At 45.8% G+C, this 19,221-nt stretch overlaps 2 protein-coding genes across 6 annotated transcripts in view; one reads left to right on the top strand and one right to left on the bottom strand.

Moving 5' to 3' along the window:
* Positions 1–30: 30 nt before the first annotated feature.
* Positions 31–14,308, bottom strand: march5 (membrane associated ring-CH-type finger 5). The gene is made up of 6 exons (XM_004076884.3): positions 13,946–14,308; positions 8,609–8,811; positions 5,099–5,229; positions 4,836–5,019; positions 1,697–1,863; positions 31–1,133 (listed from the first exon to the last, which is right to left on the bottom strand). The coding sequence occupies exons 1-6, from the start codon at positions 13,987–13,989 to the stop codon at positions 1,017–1,019; spliced, it is 846 nt and encodes a 281-aa protein (XP_004076932.1). The 5' UTR covers positions 13,990–14,308; the 3' UTR covers positions 31–1,016.
* A 106-nt stretch (positions 14,309–14,414) lies between these two features.
* cpeb3 (cytoplasmic polyadenylation element binding protein 3) overlaps positions 14,415–19,221 on the top strand; it is a 40,826-nt gene continuing 36,019 nt past the window's right edge. The window contains exons 1-2 of one of the 5 annotated variants that reach the window (XM_023963164.1): positions 14,415–14,857; positions 16,306–17,126. In XM_023963164.1, coding sequence (XP_023818932.1) covers positions 16,317–17,126 — 810 coding nt within the window. In that variant the 5' untranslated portion in view covers positions 14,415–14,857; positions 16,306–16,316. Of the gene's footprint in view, positions 14,858–14,902; positions 15,124–16,305; positions 17,127–19,221 lie in introns of those variants that run through there. The other 4 variants (XM_023963162.1, XM_020709256.2, XM_023963163.1 and 1 more) reach the window with 4 other exon arrangements.

Genomic DNA, 19,221 nt, shown 5'->3' with positions numbered 1-19,221 from the left:
GACCTGAAGACCCAACCTTCACTCCACACATTTGGAAAAATACATTTATTCACAGAACTGACAGAAGGCTGGATAGAGAGGTAACATACTGACAACAGCGCCTCTAGAGGAGGAGCACAGGAACTGCAGGACAGTAGAGGTTAGCAGGAAGACACCTGGAAATCAGGTGGTTCCACATTTCTATGTACAGGTGAATTCTGCAGCAGGCAAAGGAAGGGTGACCAGGAGGAACCAGAGCAACGGCAGGAGGATGGTGACGGCTTCTCATTCGGCCAAACAAGTCCGAGTTTTCCAGTAAATTTGGTTTGAGGTTTTTCTACATTCTCATTTTTTGTGGGAGCCAAAACAAAAACATTTGATGATGAATGGATGATGCCCAAAGTGGTAGAATGGTGACTGTTCCAGCTCGTTCTATTTGTTTCCAACAGTCAACGGGTTTCTTGGTGTTCAGGAGGAACCTGCTTCCACCAGAGTCCAACAAAAAGTCCCTTCAGCTGCAGACTGAAGGATGATGATGGTCTCATCATCATCCTCCTCGTGCGAAAACAAAGGCAGGTGAACGCCGGAGAGAAACTCCAGTGGATTCATTTCATGATACAGTCGCCTGCCTACAGTTACGTGTGTGTTTGCTCATGGGTACATTCCACACGCTAAGCTTGAATCCAGCTGAAGCCTTAGTGTTGGCAAACAAAGTGTGGGGGTTCAAGCCTGCAAATAAAGATTATAAAACATTTATTCTTTATATAAAACTCTGAATACACGCTCTGCATCAATCTTTAAAATACAGTGAGGTTACAATAATGACAGAGCAGGACGGGTGTGTGTGTGGGGGTGTGTGTATGTGTGTGTGTGTGTGTGTGCACGCTGAATGCAAACATGCTCCACTCAGTCGTCCTCCATCACTGAGATGGTGCAGCTTTGGCGTCAGGGCGCCTCACGCCAACATGCCTGCCAGGACAGAGGTGGTTGGGGGTGGGGCTGGGAAGCTCCGCCTCCTCAGCATCAGTTCATCCTCTTCAGGCCTCCTCCTGCTCGGGGAAGTTGAGGATCTTGCGGTGGGCTTGCCTCAGGTACTGCTGCTGTTTGAAGTACACCTTAAATGCCCCTTTGATGGCCACAAAGGCGATGCCGCCCTGCAGGAAAAACACGTCAGTGCACGCATCAAAGCGTGCAAAGCCCCCCCCCCCACAGCAGACAGACGGGTGACGCCACCCGCCCTGACAGAAAGACAAACACAGCCGTTCCCGCTGCTTCCTGTTGGGTTGCAGCACGTCTACGATGCAGCTTTGTGCTTCTGGAAACACGGATCTCGTCACAACTCCAAAGGTTGATGTGATCACAGATTTAAAGATCATTTCAAATCTGTTTTAATTTGGTTAAAAACCAGATCAGAAATCTGACCAAATGTTTTTCATTTTAACATCAAGACTTCAAGTCTGATCCGGTTCAGATGACCCAACACATGTGCCCCGACATCAACATCTGTTCAGAAACCCAACCCAACCAGCCTCAAAGACAGATCTGCTCCGTCAACAGAACTTCTAGAACCTGAGGATGATGGTCCTCAAACCACATTTGCTAGTTAGAAGCTCTGTCCAGCTCTGAGCTCCACCCTGAGAGCAGCCCAGAGGCAGCAGAGGCTCACCAACGGGATTCTGGGACTGGTTCTGACGGCGAGGACTCGGCTGCTACCCACCAGGATGGTCCTCTGCAGGTTGGAGTTGACGCTGCTGAACATGAGCTTCCCCACGATGGTGGCGATGGTGGGGAAGACCAGAGCGCCGCACAGGATCCGTGTGGCTGAGACGTGGTCGGCCAGCGGGCTGGCCTCTGCGGGGATGCGAGGAACCGGGCAGCCGATCCCTGCAGGTCAAACGTTTGTCATGGGTCATGCTCACGAGATGGCAAAGGTGTGAACACACAGAAGACCAATGAGGACGATGCACACGCCAGCAGGAGTCAACAGTTTCCAAAATATAAAGCCCATCAACCCTTCAGCTGAACTGAAATGCTGGCGCTTTCTCTGGACGGTTTGGGACCATGTGTCTGTGATGGTGGCTCTGGCTGTCACAAAGCGACAGCTAAATAAGGTTCTTTGAGATCCCAGAGTTGTCCAAACTTAGTCAGAGAGCCACAAACAGCCGATCTCCTCATTTCAACATCTGCCTCTAAGATCATCAGAGGAGCATGAACCAGCAGCAGATGATGACGTCTCAGAATTTAGAGTCCGGTCTGCTTTTGTTGGCTTCTGCAGTGACATTTAGATTAGTTGTGTTGGCAGCCTTGGTCTTCCTTCCTAAATCTACCAATTGGCTGAAGGTGAACCACAGTGATGGTCAGGTTTTTTTCTGAGCACTTCAAACAAGCATAAATAATATGACTCACTTTTATTTAACCACAAAGAGCAAAACAGTGTAAAAGAACCAAAATGTCAGGTTTTATGGCTAAAGCTGTTATATTCTGTAGAAATGTGTTTTTGTCAAGAGCTGTGGAGGTGTGGGATTTTTGATCACCGTGGTGATGAAGCAGCACCCATGAGCCAACCTCTGGCGGGCGACACAGGAATCGCAGAAAAGCAAATTATTAGCAAAGATGAATGTATTTATTATAGTTCAAATCATGCACCATATGCAGAACTTTAAAAAAATAAATAAAAAAGAGGGACGTGTGGTGGTCATCTCATCACCGCGGTGATGCGGTTATCACCACACCCCCTAGCTTTTGTTAAAAGTAAAACAAACCAGTAAGAAAAGAGAGTTTCCCTGTAAATTACCCCAAAGGAATGATAAATATCTAGATTGTATTCATCTAGGGAGAAACTTTGCTTTATCAGCATGAAGTTAGCTAAATCTTCAATGTGTGGTGGAACATGACTGGAGATGGAGACATACACATCCCAGTAAAAACGCCTCTGTTCTGACATTTGTAGCATCATAGTTATATTTTCTAATTGTTGTGAGTGCAGACCGTGATTCGTCATCATTTGACGTGTGGGTCAGAGCAGTCGGCTCATTTCAAGCAGGTTAAAGACCCAATCCAAAGGAAATGGTGTTTTACCATCTCCTTTAAAACGCCAAAACATACACGGCCTTCTCCTGAGTGTTTCTTTATTGAAATCATGATGAATCAGGAGCTAACAAAAAAAATAATTCCCTTTAAAAAAGCTCTCCTTTGTGTCGCAGCGACTAAAAGGGGCGGACCAAAGTATCCAAGCTCCGCCCCTTTCTGATCATCCACCTGCAGACACACAGATCCATGACGGCCTTTGTTTTCCTGGTCTGAGCTGGAATCTGGATCAGAACTGGAGGATGGATGGAGCTGACATCGCTCATCATTTCTGTTGCACTAATAATGTTAGTTTGGGGGTGTGAGGGGGAATTGGCTAACATGAGCTAGTGTAAACAAAGGCATGATGGGAAATGAACACAGGCTTGCCCTACGCCCACAACTCAGATACATGTCTGAGGAACTGTTGCTCTGCACAAACACCGTAATATCCGGACTATAGAGCGCACCTGTCTATAAGCCGCATGTGCCCACATTGAAACATGTGATGTAGAATGAGGATGTGTATGTGCTGAAACCAGGAGCCGTGTGTAAGAAAGAGGGGAGAGCGCATGCAGTGGAGGGAGGGGAGGGCACGTTCACAGCAAGAGGGAGGCTCTCGCTCACTCTTGCTCTGCTCCTTCCTCCTACACACACAGCGCACTGACACACACACACACACAGTCATTCTACAACACCTATAGAGTTAGTTCATTAGTTAGATAGTTAATAGTTACTGTTATTTGTTAAGAATAGTGTGTTGTAATTATTAATTGTACCAGTTTTCATTTGCGACACAGCTGCCGGGGGATTTTGTGTTTGGGGGGGTTAAACCGTGACACCGCAACTCCTGCTGCTTCATCGCCGTGGTGATCAAAAATCCCACACCGTCACAGCTCTATTCCAAACAGTGCCTGTGACGCGGCAGTAACATGGTAGTAACAGCACCAACAGGGCTGGTTAAAGAAACATTCCGGTAGAAGTCACTGAAAGCAGCAGTAACTTTTAGGCACACGCCTCCTGTGCACTGAAACCATGGAAGTCTTCCTCCTCAGTGTGGGATTGGAATAGCGTCAGATATTCTCCGCCACTCTCTCTCAGTGTCTCCTTTGTTGTCGCTGTCACTCAGTTTGTCAGTCTCATCCTGAGGTAAATTCTCTCCTGAGCTTGCCCGTCCTCTCCGTCACGCAGCAGACCGGCTTTTCCAAACCCGTTGGTGACGGTGGATTTTTTCACACTGCTTTAACGATTGCTTTGAACTTGAAAGCTGCATCATATGCATTTCTTCTTGCACTTTCCATGATGAGGGTCCGTTCGTGCTATTCATTCACAAAGCAGGAATTTACATTAAACTTGCGTCTTTCTCAACACATTTACCGTATTCCCCCTCTCTCACTCTTACCCTTTCTGCTCGAGCGCCCATAGCGTCCGTTAGAAAAATGCACAAATTAGCCGCATCATTGAATAAACTGCAGGGTTGAAAGCGTGTGACAAAAGTAGTGTCTTATAATCCAGAAATTACGGAATGTCCTAGAGAACGACAGGTTTGCTGGTTTGGGTTGATAATTAAAGACTGCTGGAAACAGATCAAAAGAGGATCAGAGCAGGACTTTACGATGTGTGAAGCAACAGGAACGCACAAACTCCTCTCAGTAGTTAAACCTGCTCCCCATCATCAGATTGAGAACTTCCAACATGTGCAACCACCCATTTCTATGACCACATACATGAAGGAATCCATCACATCAAGTCCATGTTTAGAAGACTCCGCACACAGAGGGAGCACCCACCTGGAAAGATGCTGTTGAGGATCTGAAGCTTGTTGGAGTACTTCCTCCACAGCCGCAGGACGTAATCCTCCCAGCGGATCATCTTGCCAAGGATCAGCATGACGGGGATGGTGGGAAGGCCAATGAGCAGGAACAGGGGGTCCGCTCGCTCCATGACGTCCAGGCCCTCCTTATGGCCTACCACCTGCACAGAGGAAGGTTCACTGCAGAGGTCAAAGGTGAACAGTCCAACAGCGTCTGACGGACACATCCATCAGCAGTACCTGCATGACGGTGACGGCTCCGTAAGTCACAGCTGTCCAGTAGATGGAGCCCACCATGATGCCGGCTGCAGCAAAGGGGCCGGCCTTGGAGATGAGGCGGTCCGCCAGGTCCAGCACGTAAACCACGGGGCCTGAGGGAGGAAACGCAAACATCCCAGTCAGAGCTCCGTGCACGCTGCCTTCCTTTCCTCTTACGGAGCAAAACTCAGTGGCTGTAAGGAACTCCTTCAACACACGATCTGTGTCTGTGCAACAGGGATGTCAGGGTGAGTGAGGCCTGCAGCAGACCTGCTGCTGCCAGAGACACAAAACACAGAGGCGTGCTGAGAATCAGCTGATCCGAGCCTCAGGGATCAAATTATGTTTTTCCTTTGTTTCTGTGGATCAGGGTGTAAGCAGACGTGGACAACACTTCCCCTGAAGACGGTCACGCCGGCCTTTGAAAACTCAGAATGCAGTCTTTTACCACAGACATTATGTGTTCTGACAAAAACAAAATGAAACCACACAAAACGATAAACTAAAGAATAATCTTCAGCAAAAACAAAAACACATGCTGTGTGTTACACACCAACACTGCAGCATGCTGCTGTGTGTTACACACCAACACTGCAGCATGCTGCTGTGTGTTACACACCAACACTGCAGCATGATGCTGTGTTACACACCAGCACTGCAGCATGCTGCTGCGTGTTACACACCAAAGCTGCAGCATGATGCTGTGTGTTACACACCAGCACTGCAGCATGCTGCTGTGTGTTACACACCAACACTGCAGCATGCTGCTGTGTGTTACACACCAACACTGCAGCCACACCGTCACACTTCAGGAGCTTCCAGAGGCAGGTCTGGGGTTCCCGAAGGGCTCCAGCTTCTGTTTAGGAACATTTTAACACTAAATCATAGAAAGTCTTTGTCTTCAGACTCTAGCTTCAAATTTTCCCCAAAAAAAGTTTAAAAATAGAAGCGAAAAGTTCAAGTTAGTTGTGTTAAAAACAAATATTATGAAGTGAAACTACAGAGCCTTCCTTCCTTCTTACACCAAGCTGTGATGTTAGCCGTGGCCAGAGTCCTCAGGAGCAGATCAGACTTCAGGTCATCTTCAGGAAACGACTGGCTTTAACGTTTTCTCCAACTGCTGGGGATGTTTCTCAGCTTCAGCCCCACCACACCGACGCACAGCTTTATTCACATCCAGGACCCCCCTGTTCCTTAGTCACTAAGACTACGGAATTCATTTCAGCTAATGGCACCACGCTCCATGATTAACACCATCAAACAGGACAAACTGCAGCGTCCCAGTCTGGGCACTAACCCTGGCCCTCCTCTTACTACTTGTTTAGCCCCTTTGGGCTGGGAGTGAGGAAGCAGCAGCAGGGAGGACAGGCGTCCTCAGACAGCGTTGCAGCGGCTGGCAGCAGCACAGCAGCAGCACAGCAGCAGGTGCAGCAGCCAGGAGAAGCTCAACAGGCCTGCTGCTGTGCTGCTGCTGAAGGCCTGAAGAGCTCCTCCGGCTTTGTGTGCCATCTCACCCAGAAGCAGGAACGCCTCTGAACCAGTTTCAGCAATGCCCACCACTTCACTAAAGTGATGGGAATTGAGAATGACAGGAAAACCCCAGCTTTCCACAGATCTGCTTTCAGCTGCATCAGGTTTCTAATGTAGGCCTCCAAATCCCCCCAGCAGCGTTCTGCCAGAGAAGAAACCCACAGAAAAGTTAGAAAGCAGAGAAGAGGGGGGGCTGAGACAGATGGAGGAGAGAGGGAATGAAAGGGCTATTACTATTAGACTGTTAATGCCTGATGAAAAAGGATTTCCTGGAACGCTGAACTAAAACAGTAAAATATTTCAGCTGAAGAGTAAAATGATGAGTTTTCTTTCCTGTCCAGAGTCTGCTCTGCCTAAAGCTGAACCTTGTTGTTCATGATATCACCTCTCTGTTAGTATTCAGTGACTGAACCACAGAGGAACAGCTGGATTTTTGTGAATGAAAAGAGGGAAGCGTTCCTGTCTTTCACTGCCATCTGGGCTCCTTTGATGAGCTGCAGGCTCCTCCCCTTCCTCTCTACCAGCCTTCATCCCAGCGCGCATCCCTCATCACTTCTGCCTGAAACTCCTGAGAGATGAACAAACGGAGCGTTTCCCATTTTCTGCAGTGCTTTCACTTCCTGTCCTGATCCTTTGGACGAGGTTTGTCTGCTTAGCTGAATGTTAATCCTATCCAAACACCTCAGGTTGTGTTTCAGCCTGGATGCTCGAAAATATTCCAAATGGACTAAAGAGAACCGGCTGAACTCAAGGATGAATCTGAAAACAACTATCCGGTTTAGTTAGCTCATCTCTGTGAGCGACTGACACCCGGAGGATCCCAGCAGTTTTCCACATGCTTCCCTAAAGTCTGGTCCCAGGACCTCCAGGCTTTGACTGGGCTTAGGGTCGCCTGCCTGTAACATACATGTACAACACTTTCAAAGATCAGAAACATTTTCTACATAAACCATTTCTCTGAAATATTGTGGACAAATGTGTCTAAATCTGTGACAGTGAACATAATGCATCCAACCTAACATCATGATGCTGATCAGACAGCCTGATTATTGCACATTACTGCTCACTTTCACAGATTTAGACACATTTGTCAGCAATATCTGAGAGAAATGGTCACTTTGTAGAAAAGGTTTCAGACGGTTGAAGTCATCTCATGACAGACGAGAGTAAAAAAAAAAATGTTGCCTTTCTATTTGTCTTCAGGGTATTCAGACACATGCAGGGTAAATCCTGCAATCTGAGTTGCAAGCGTTAATCATCAATCTAAAAGGTCCTGCAGAAATAGAGACACAACATTAACCACATATTCAGTTCAATTTGGAAAAGACTGAAACCATCACTGCATGAAGTGCTGATGCATCCCAAACTGGAATCCATTTTGGTCCTTCACTGTGAACGTTGTGGTTGTTTATTTGGACGTCAACAATTTGGCGATAACGCGTTTAACCACTGGGCATCATTGGGTCAAGGGTCATCGTCACGATGATCTTCATTTTGGTTTGCAGTTGCGTGACAGTTATGGGGGCCTGACACGTCTTATTGGAAAAAGGTCTGAGGCCTCCAGCAATCGTTTCTGCTGACTTAGGAAGGTTTTCAACCAACTCCAGTTGAGGAAACGCGTTGCAACTTTGGAGGAACTTCAAACTAGCATTCTGAGGTACTTTGGAAACATTCAGAAAGGCCAATCCTAATTTGTCCCCAGCTGTCACTACCCAATCAGACAACTCTTCTTACAATGATTCCCATTTGGGGAGACAAACTTTTAACCAATCATGATTCTGGAAATTCTTTACAAACTAGTGATTCACTACCTGTTTATTTAGTTTGGTAAAGCTGAGGAAAGAGGAAACCGAAAACCGTCCAATGACACAAGCAAAAGGCTGAACACCGACAGGTCAGCTTCTGGAGGTCAGCTGTCCTCATAAGGTCCACAGGTTCAAGACTGTCTGAAATGTGGCATACCTAGTTTGGGAAAGACAATGAGGTATTCTGCGTTGCACTGGGGGCATGCCACGCGCGCCGTGCTGTTGCCCCTCTGCTTCTCGTCCACCCAGCGCTGCAGGCAGGCCTGGTGAACCCACTTTGTGGAGCCGCGGCATCGGCACGGTCGCACCCACTCTGCCGCGCGATCGTCTTCATCCGTGGCGAAGCACACCCAGCAGCTCCTGAGACGAACGCACAACCGCAGAGGACATTCAGGGGAAGACGCTCAGACAGTTGACATCCGGCACAAAAAGCTTCATGCCTTCAAATTAAGGTGCTGTGAAACAATCTGGGCTTAAAAAACTCTAAAGAACTGCACATAGGTTGAATATATTCCCACAAAGCCTTGCTTGCATTTTCACCAACAGTAGAGAAGACGTAAAAATAGCCGCAGGCTTTTCCAGAGAGTCTAATGATTATTTTTCACACCATGTTGTTATAGAGGTGTTAAACTGTCAGAGGACAGATTGGAAAAAGAAAAGCGTTGAGCTAAACTGCTGGATATGCAGGACTTGGATTATTTAAAGCAATAAAAGGGAGTATTGTATATGTCTTCTACTGAAGAACGGCAGACAGAACCAGGCTCCCTCCACTTCATGAGCTCTCAGCTGGCCAAACCGCTCTGATGTGGTTTAGATGCTACATTTACTAACAGAAACCATTATCCATTCAAAACAGCAGAAATTAAGTGTTTCATAAATTATTCTGGCTGTTAATCTTAGCTGACAGAGTCTGAAAGTGGAACATAAGGCCAAAAAAAAAGATATGGACTCATTGATATGTCTATCTGAATCTCTATCTATCCATGTAACAAAAGCAGAAATCAGCTGCTGGCATGACTTTTTATGGACTTTTTCCAAAAAGAGTTCAATATCTACATGTTCAAAATGTTGTTCTCCCAATAAGCCATAGTTTATTCTATATTTACCCTTGTGAGGGCTCATGTCTTTTTGGTCTTAACTACACATTATCAATATGGTTCTGCTGCCCGTTCTTGAAGAAGAAGGGACATGTGCAGGGTCATGGACACTGCAAAGCAAAGAGAGTCAGAAAGAATTCTGTGGATGTTTCCAGATGAGATTTGCAGCCACGGCAAGAAAGGAAGAAATGAAGTTCATCTGCATCAAGACAGAGTATTTGAGGGTAAATGAGAGGAACTGCAGTGGAGCGGTTAGGTACCGTTAGAGGAAACAGAGGTGCAGAAGATGGAGGACTTTAAGTTCTAAGGATCAACGGTCCAGAACAACAGAGAGTGTTGGAAAGAGGGGAAGAGGCTTGTCCAAGCAGGTTGGAACAGTGGAACACTGTCATCCATTTTCAAAGCGTTCTCAGTTGTCTTCCCTTTCTGATTATGCTGTTTATAACCAAAACCTTTGTTTTCCAGGACATAGTTTCTGCAGAACAGCAGGATATTCACCTCTGAGTTGTGGGCGGGGCTGTTGGCTTGGAGTAGGTCTGCTGACACTTGTTTCCAATTATCCTATTATTATCCCTTTGTTTACGCTCTCCTGCTAGCTTACAGCCCCTCACACCAAGCTAACATTAGCGGTGCAACAACATGTCCATCAAAATCAGATCTGTCCATCCGTACAGTTCTGATCCAGATTCCAGGTCAGACCAGGAAAACAAAGACGTTCATGGATCTGTCTGTCTGCAGGTGGATGATCAGAATGGAGCAGGAAGACTGTAGCTTCTTCGTCGCTACTATACGCTTTTTTCAACAGCAGTTTTTCCTCTGCTTCTGATTCATACAGATTCAAATAAAGAAATACTCAGAACTGAAATTTGAAGCTTAAATTTCTTTCTGCATGTCCTCCATTGTCAGAAAAATGAAACAAGTTTAAGAAAAGATTCTAATTGGAGCAGGTCTTTCAACCAACTTTTATTTAAACTAGTTTTATTTTTATTTATTTAAACTAGTTTTAGCAGATTATGAGCTCATATAGAGGCTGCAGAAAACTAAATGGATTATCTTAAAGAAAAAACAACACAAAGTGGGTCATTGTTCAAATATTAAGGATTCTAAAGTCATTGGAATTTCAAACTACATTGTGACTGTATGTGTAATGGTCATATTTAGACATTTTAATCATTTATATTAGGCCTGCACAATACAGCGCAAATTTATCGTTATCGCAATATCCAGCTCTGCAATAGGCATATCGCAAAAGACTGCGAATATCCCAATAAATCGTAAACCCAAAATGTGTTAAAACAATCTTATGGCAGCTTGAAGCATTTAACGCATCAAATAAATCCCTTTATGCTTTGACCAATCAGATGGACGCCTTCCCATTGTTTACCAATCAGATGGAGGCCTATTATGTTAGATGTTTGTCACCTATGTCAATGAGGGTCATTTGGAGTGTAATTTTAAACTGTTTCTAATGAAATGGGAATGATGTTTTTGGCATTTTTCTATTTTTTTTATATACCGCAAATTATATCGTTATCGCAATATTAATTACTAATATTGTATATCACGTGTTTTCCTCATATCGTGCAGCCCTAATTTATATATATGAATATATAAAATGAATTCTGAACAAGGGAACCTTCAAACGAGTAACTTATATGTCTATACTGTAAATATGTAAATACAGTAATGTTTGTGTCCAACGCTCACTTTATGACAGATACATGAAATAAAGCAGCTTTTTTCTAAACTTTAAAAGTAAAAAGCAAAAGCATTTTCATGAGCACCAGCAGACGAGTCAAATCTATTTAAAAATAACTTAGGTCAATGGGTCAGTGGTCCAACATTAATGGACACATGACAAAATCCAGCAGTGCTTTAAAAAGGTTCCTTTGCAAAAAGATCTTGACAATTCATAGAGAAAAGGGAGACTTTTCAGCAATAAGGAATGTGGTGAACCGTTGTGTAAGTTAGAGTTCAGACTGGATCAAATGTCTCCCTCACACATTTGTGAAACACTGCATTGCAGTGGCAGCTGGTAGCCAGCCCAGATAAGAGCCGTCTGTTTGCCACCGATAGTCTGGGTACACAACTGTGTACGTGGCGTACACCTCACTACTATCAGCTTCCTGTACACAAAGGGGAGCTCTGCCCCACACCTGCAATACGCAGCTGAGGCACATGCATTTTCTTTTAATGCTTAAAAGATTATTTCAAAGCTCAATATTGACAGAATGTGCAACCAGAAATGACTTGTATAAGCCTTTATCAGATTCTGTCAGTGCTGTGGGCCTCGGGGTCCTGTCTGTGCACAGAAATGCTTGGGGAGCGTCATCGGTGTGTGGTTAGACGTAGGTGCTACATGACATTCAACTCACTCTACATCATGGCACGGCTGGTTATCTAGTTTGAAGAGCGCTTTCAGGCCCCAACTGATTTACATCAATACTATTGACTATCAAAAGAAGAATTTCTATTCAATAAATTGATATCCAAGTCCCTAACTTTTTGACACCATTGACCGCCCAGTGGCCTTTAAGTCAGGTCAAAAAAACGATGCAACCAAGATTAAGAAAATAAGAACCTAGAATACCTACAGCCTTACAAAGAGTTCTGGTGTTCACTGGGTCACTAAAAGAGGGATTTGATGGAAAGACTGCTTCGTGAAATGGGGCGGCAGTGGCTCAGGCAGTAGCTCCAGTGCGGCTCCACTGGAGTATAAATGTGCATGAACGTCCTGGTGATGGTCAGAGGGACCGTAGGTGTGAACTGGCAGCCTGTTCACATTGTGCGCTGAGGAGCTGTCACTTTAACCCAATGCATCATGGGAGATGTAGTGTGAAACTGCCGCCGAGGGCAGAGAGACTCGCATCTCTGAGCTTCATGGTTTTGTTCACTTGTTCCACGGTCTGACACCGGATTCTGTGGAAAGCTACACCGCTAAAGACGAGCTTTAGCTGGTATTTTTGTTAGAACTGAGAGACTTTATGAACAGAATCTGAAGAAGGAAGTGAAGAATTTAACCACTTCTGATTGGTCAGACTGATGACGTGTGATTAAGCCTCCAAGAATGATTGGTGGAGACAGTTAAAGGGGCGGGACTTTTCATAAAACAGAGCTGCAGCGGCTAAATCGCGGTACCGTCATTCTTATCAAAATGTCTTTTATAGAATCAAATGAACACAAAGAAAAAGTATTTTACGATCTTTCATATTCCTAACTACTCAGTGTTTTATCAGGACCTGTTTGGATGAACACAGAGCTGAAATCCTGGAGATGGGAAATGTTTTTAGATCAGTGAATGAGGACAATCTCCCACGGCACACTAGTGGGCCATGCCACACCGGTTGAAAAACAACACAAATGGACCGGGCATTTCCAGATGTCACGCTGTTAACACAGGTTCTTGGGGCAGACGCCCACTAACCTCTCTTAGTAGAGCAGCTTGTGTCCTCAGGTACACCTGGGGGCAACAGCCGCTCTTTGCTAATGACACAGCTAATTTGACAAACGTTTAAAGACCCAGTCTGATGAAAATGTCATTTTTAACATGTTCTTGTGGTATTTTTCTGATAAGCTTAAAAACGCATTTCTGAGGTTTTCTTTATTTAAATCATTATAAATCAGGAGCAGACAAAAATATGCAGTTGGAAAAGGAGCTTGTTTGTGATGTAGAGAATCTGCTGGGCAGGATTTAAGCTTCCTGCTCTGCTCCATTCTGATCATCCACCTGCAGACAAATAGATTCATGAAGGTCTTTGTTTTCCTGGTCTTAGCTGGAATCTGGATCAGAACTGGACGCCTGGATAGATCTGACATTGCTCGTCATTTCTGCTGCACTGCTGATGTTAGGTTGGGGTTGTAATGCTGGTGAACGCTAGCGGGGGAGGGTGTAAATAGAGAGCTCAGATATTGGGTGACGGGAAGGGGAGCGGCTTGCTCCACGCCAAAAGTCGTGCTCACTCTGAGGCAAATTACTGATGAACTCCTGCTGCTCTGCAGAAACTATGTCCTATAAAAACAACACAGGTTTGATCATTTTGGCTAAAAACTGGAAAATCCTAATTCAAAAGGTCATTGGGAAGACTTTTACAATAAATCAAAAGATCCTCATAGGGACTCACAAATATGCATAAACTTACAAACAATGAATCACTTCAGAACTGAAAGCATTTTCCTCCTGAACAAGTACCAAAACTCAATTATCATGTTTTAATACTATAGTAGTACTGTATAATGTTTGGTTAATGAGAGAGGTCTTTATTTGGATTCTGTTAAGTGTTTATACAGTACGAGACACAGAAATGTGCGTTCATAGCAATGAGCTATTATTTCAGATAGCATCAGTATACATACGCGGGGGGGGGGGGGGGGGGCAGCGTGTTGTTGCTGGAACTCACCTGTCCAGGTTCTGCTGCGCGACCACTGCAGCCTCTTCCGCCATTGTAGTGGGGATGTGGGGTCGAAATTCTCCCTATTGCTGTCAATATTTAACTGCAGTAAACATACATTTACTCGAAATCCAGCCCCTGATGACTCGGTTAGCTAGCTTGGTTAGCCGCACGGGCTCGTGCGTTGGTTTCCCGCGTCAGCCGCAGTCCAACAACAATATTATCTACGGCCTAATAGTCATGTCTATCCGAATAGCAACGATCTACGGACTATGTGCTATTCCGGGTAGAAATCCTTTTTAAACCTGTTACGGCCTCGTTTGCGTGACCGTTTGACTCCATTGACTGGCCGTCTCTGAGGTAACGTAAGGTACCGTGTGTCTGACGTCATCAACATAAGCCCAAAACGGAAGTTAGCTGGAAAATTTTAAAAATAAAGACATAAGTTTGTTTACTACGATTTTTAGCAAACATATTAGTTTAAAAATATTTATGTTTACATTTTTAGAGGTTTTCTGCTATATACGCCAGGATATGAAGACAAAAATAAGAATTCTTTCAATAATTGCGTCCGGATCTCCGTTACGCAAGAACGGAGACCACATAATTCCTACCTGACGTTTTTTCACAAGAAATTTCACGTCTTATTTCATAAATTAATTCAGACTTTAAATACAAGCCTTACACCAATTTTAAAACATTAAATACCTTTTTGAATAACTGGTGCTGTCATTACAAGTCCCGTTCAACTACAAGTCCCATCAGCCACCTCGGTATTATCCATGCGCTGCAGTCAATCAGCTGTTGAGGCAACTGCTGACTACTTCGGCACCACCAGGGCAGCTCGTTTGTGAAATCCAAAGCCCGACGAGGCGTGGAGAAGTAGCTTTATTCACAGTCTCAGAAAGGTGAACGATAAAGGTAATGGCAGTTTAACGGAGGGGCGACGTCACCGCGCGTGCATGCTGTTCTGACGTTTACAGGACATATCAAAGAGGGATTTCACGGCAACATCGTGTCATGTAAACGGGGATGTCTCGACCACACTAGCTGCTTCAAGTGTCAGCTGTTTTGGTCAGGGTGTGTGATGAAAAGGCCAGAGAGGGGAGCCCCCCCAGGCAGCTCAGTCTCCCGCGTCCATGACCTTGGAAGCGTTTCTCTTGGAGGAGAAAACACCGAATTCCCCGGTGGGCTGAGTGCAGCGAGTGTTTCATTGAAAGTCCTGCTGGTTGTTTTTTTATTTCGATTATGTTGTTAAAATGATCTGACACACGTGGAGTATTGATTGAAAACATCCGTGCTATTAAAAGGCCTGAAAACGATGCTTGTTTCAGTGTCACCACAGCTTTAAATTGTCGTCAAATCTTTGCTGATCATTGGCCAGGCAGAGTTTGATTTATTGTTGTGCCTCTAAAACTAGTTCAAATGACACATGTTACTGTGTGCTTTGAGTATTTCTTATTCTCAACAGCTAGAAATGTTGTTGTTTTTTTATTCAGTCTGTAAATCTAACCTAACTTGCGGCATATTTGCAGAATGTGCGCTGGATTTACGCAAGGCGTTGAGCCGAAGCAACGCACAAGGAGCACATTTATGCTGCAAACTAAGTCCTTTTTCTGTGTTTATAGAGAATAAAGACTTTTCTAGTGGCACTATATTGTGATCCTTAGGTTTATATCGGTTGAAATGGCGAGGGACACTCTGTTCCACGAGGGGAAATGGGATCAGTGGGAATGCGGTCCTGTCTCATTTTACGCAATAAGAAAAATCGGACAGATGATCGTGAGGATTTATTTTCGGTGAGACCTCCGGTAGTTGTGGTGATTCTTATTCACCGAATCTGCCCAAAATGTAAGGAAACAGCAAACAAAAAAAGCCCTAAGTTTTCCAGTTGCGCAGTTTTCAGTTAAAGGGAAATAAACGGAACGAGGTGTCCGCTTCCAGCAGGAAAGGTCCAGTGGTCGCTCATGTCATGTCAGAGCAAAAGCGCCTTTTCACCTTGTGGAAGGACAGCTGTATTTACTGACGTATGGAAATGAGAGCAGGGGAGGCGCTTGGAGGGCAGAGGACGACCAGTTTCACATTGCAGCCCTGGAGTTCCTGCGTGGAAGGAAAAACGAGACGTGGCGAAATCTGGTGAATATCAGCCGCAGTCGCCTCGCTCGGCTGGAGGGGTTCCTGCTGGGCGCTGTGGTCTCGGGAAGAGGCCGTTTGTTCTGCTTTCGGATAAATGGACGATCAGCGCTCGGCTTGCAGCCGGCCGGTCCAAACGTTATCTCGGTGTCGGAGTTGTCCCCAGCCCGGTGTTTGAGCTCCTCACCTCCGCTCCGGCCACATTAACAGCCCGTGTCTGTTTCCTCCCGTTGCAGCTTCCCAAACCATGCAGGATGATTTACTGATGGACAAAAACAAAGGCCAGCCTCCGTATCAGCAAGAGCCCACGCAAGAACCCCCTCCATCCACGCCGACCCCATCATCGGAGCCTTCCTCCTCAGCCTCCGACTCGGACAGCCCGTCCAGCGGGAGCATCCAGGCGCAGAGCAGCAAGGACAAGGCGCCGATGGAGTCCCCCATCCTGCCCGGCCTGAGCTTCCCCCAGCAGCCTCAAGAGACCGGCGGGCCCCTCTCCGCCCCCTCCTCCACCTTTGGAAGCACTTGGTCCACGGGGACCACGAACGCTGTGGATGACAGCTTTTTTCAAGGAATACCCTCCGTGAACGGGACAATGCTCTTCCAGAACTTCCCCCACCCCGTCAACCCGGTGTTCGGGGGGAATTTCTCCGCGCAGATCGGTCTACCCCCCCAGTCCCAGCAGAGGAGGTCCCCTGTCAGCCCCAGCCAGGGCCCTTTCCCCCAGAGAAACGTTTATCAGACCATCATCAACAACAGCAGGGGCTCCCCTGCGTCCTCCCCCACCTCCGCTTGGAATAATCACCAAAACGCGGCCTGGAGCACAGGTTCGAACCCCTGGAGCGCACTGCAGGCCGGCAGGGACCCGCGGAGAGCGGTGGGCGTCGGTGCAGGAGTCGGCGTTGGGGGGCCCTCACCCCTCAGCCCAATTTCCCCCATGAAAAAGCCTTATTCTAGCACTGTGATTGCACCCCCCAAATTTCCAAGACCTAACCCCCTTGGGCCCAAGCCCTGGATGGAGGACAGCGCCTTCAGGCCTGACAACGTGCTGCCTTTCCAGGTAACTGTCTCAATGGATTCTTCCAGAACTGCCTTATTATTTATGCAGATGCAATGTAAAGCTCAAGTATCCCAAATGTTTCCCATGTTTGCTAAAGGAAGGGACTGTTGTTGGTCCGGCAACAGCATCACAATATAATTTTATTAGATTAGAAAAAATGAATATGGATTCAAAATATCACAAAAAGTCTGCTTTACTAATAGTAATAATAAGTCATTTGATGCCTTTTTCCTGAAGCTCACATGATGCATTCACTGACTGAATAACCAGCTCATTATTTTCCATATATGTGTATATATATATATATATATATATATATACTTTATACAGGATACAAATAGATCCGCATCCTCAAAAAATCAAACAAATTGAAGCTGTAAAAAGTCAAATATTGAATGTTTCTGTCTTGATTTTCCTCATTTATTATAAACTCCTATCAGAAATGCTGTGGGAAAACACCAGCGACTCACGGTTTTGTAAATAGGTTTCTGGATTTAGCCATTTGGTGTCCTGGCCTGCTCCTGGTATTTGTTAGTCCTAAACAATAATCCCCATAAATCAGGTGTTTCTATGGGCAGGTGAACTGACAGACAGCAAAACAGTCCAGAAAGTCTCAAAAATGATCATTTTATACGTTTCTGACCAAGAAAATGTAACATCTGTTAGTTTAGGTTCAAGTTTTTAGCAATTTTTCAGGATTTTTAAACAAATAAGGTCATTTTCACAAACTGACAGCTAAATCTGTAAACACAAAGTTTGGTTTTTTTGCTTTTGGGTTGCAGGGTTTCATGTCACGGATACTTCCTAAAGTTCAAGCCAAAAAGTTAACCTGTTACGACTGAGGAGGACTTTGTGTAACTGGGGCTGAAATTCCAGCCCGCTTGAAACCCAAAGCCTCCTGCGGCAGATAATGGTTATGTGTCGGCCGGTCAGGCCTCTCCAGGTTTTTGTTACTCAGTTTTCCTCTGTCGAGAGTGTCTATCAGTGCTCTCTCCTGGATTTCAGCTGGAGTTATCACTTGGAGGCTAGGTCAGAGGGGGGCGGGGGTCTGAGTGTCACTGTGCATGGAGGGGTTTGTGTGTTGAAGGCAAACAGCAGCAGTGAAGCTCAGCTGTTCTTCCACCAGACGACACATTACAATATTGTTATTGGAAAATGTCTGCCATTATTAGAGAGAAGTCTAAAGACCCACTCCCATGGAAGTACGGTTTTAGATCTTTTTAACATGTTCTTGGGGCTTTTCTCATGATGGGGGACATGGATGAAGAACATTCGGCTAAAAATTACATTTTTGAGTATTTCTTTATTCAAATCGTTGTGAATCAAGAGCAGACGAAACAATGCTGTAGAAAAAGCTTGTAGCTGTGATGTGGAAGCTGCAGTCGGCGGGTCACAGTCTTCCTGCTCTGCTCCATTCTGATCATCCACCTGCAGACCGACAGATCCATGAACGTCTTTGTTTTTTCTGGTCTGAGCTGGAATCTGGATCAGAACTGGACGGCTGGATAGATCTAATGTTGCTGCCATTTTTGTTGCACCACTAATGTTAGGTTGAGGGCTGTCAGCTAAAGGCTTACTCTGTGCCAACGCTCCCGCCCACAACTCAGAGGTGAATTTTTGATGAACTCCTGCTGCTCTGCAGAAACTATGTCCTAGACAACGACACAGGTTCTTTGATGTGGGCTAAAAGCAGAATCATCCTAGTTAAGAGCACTGAGAACGCTTTGAAAGTGCATCAAAAGATGATCGGAGTGGGACTTTAACATTCAGACTTATGTTCAGAAAGTCTTTCTGTTTGTAAGCTGTTTCATGTCTCTTTAGTCATTGTTATAAGTGGACCCTGAGTACCATCAGGACATAAGGTCATCTGGCCTGTTTACTGAGGTGAAGCCCTCAGCAGGTGGGGCAGCCGCGTCCGGCAGCATCATATGCTCCACCTGCGACTGCTGCACCTGCTGCACCCGCTGCACCTGCTGCACCCGCTGCGACTGCTGCACCTGCTGCACCTGCTGCGCCTGCTGCACCCGCTGCGACTGCTGCACCTGCTGCACCCGCTGCGACTGCTGCACCTGCTGCGCCCGCTGCAGCGGTCAGC

The sequence above is a fragment of the Oryzias latipes genome, chromosome 15, assembly GCF_002234675.1.
Source record: "Oryzias latipes chromosome 15, ASM223467v1".
Lineage (NCBI taxonomy): Eukaryota > Metazoa > Chordata > Actinopteri > Beloniformes > Adrianichthyidae > Oryzias > Oryzias latipes.
This window is presented reverse-complemented; position numbering and strand designations above follow the sequence as displayed.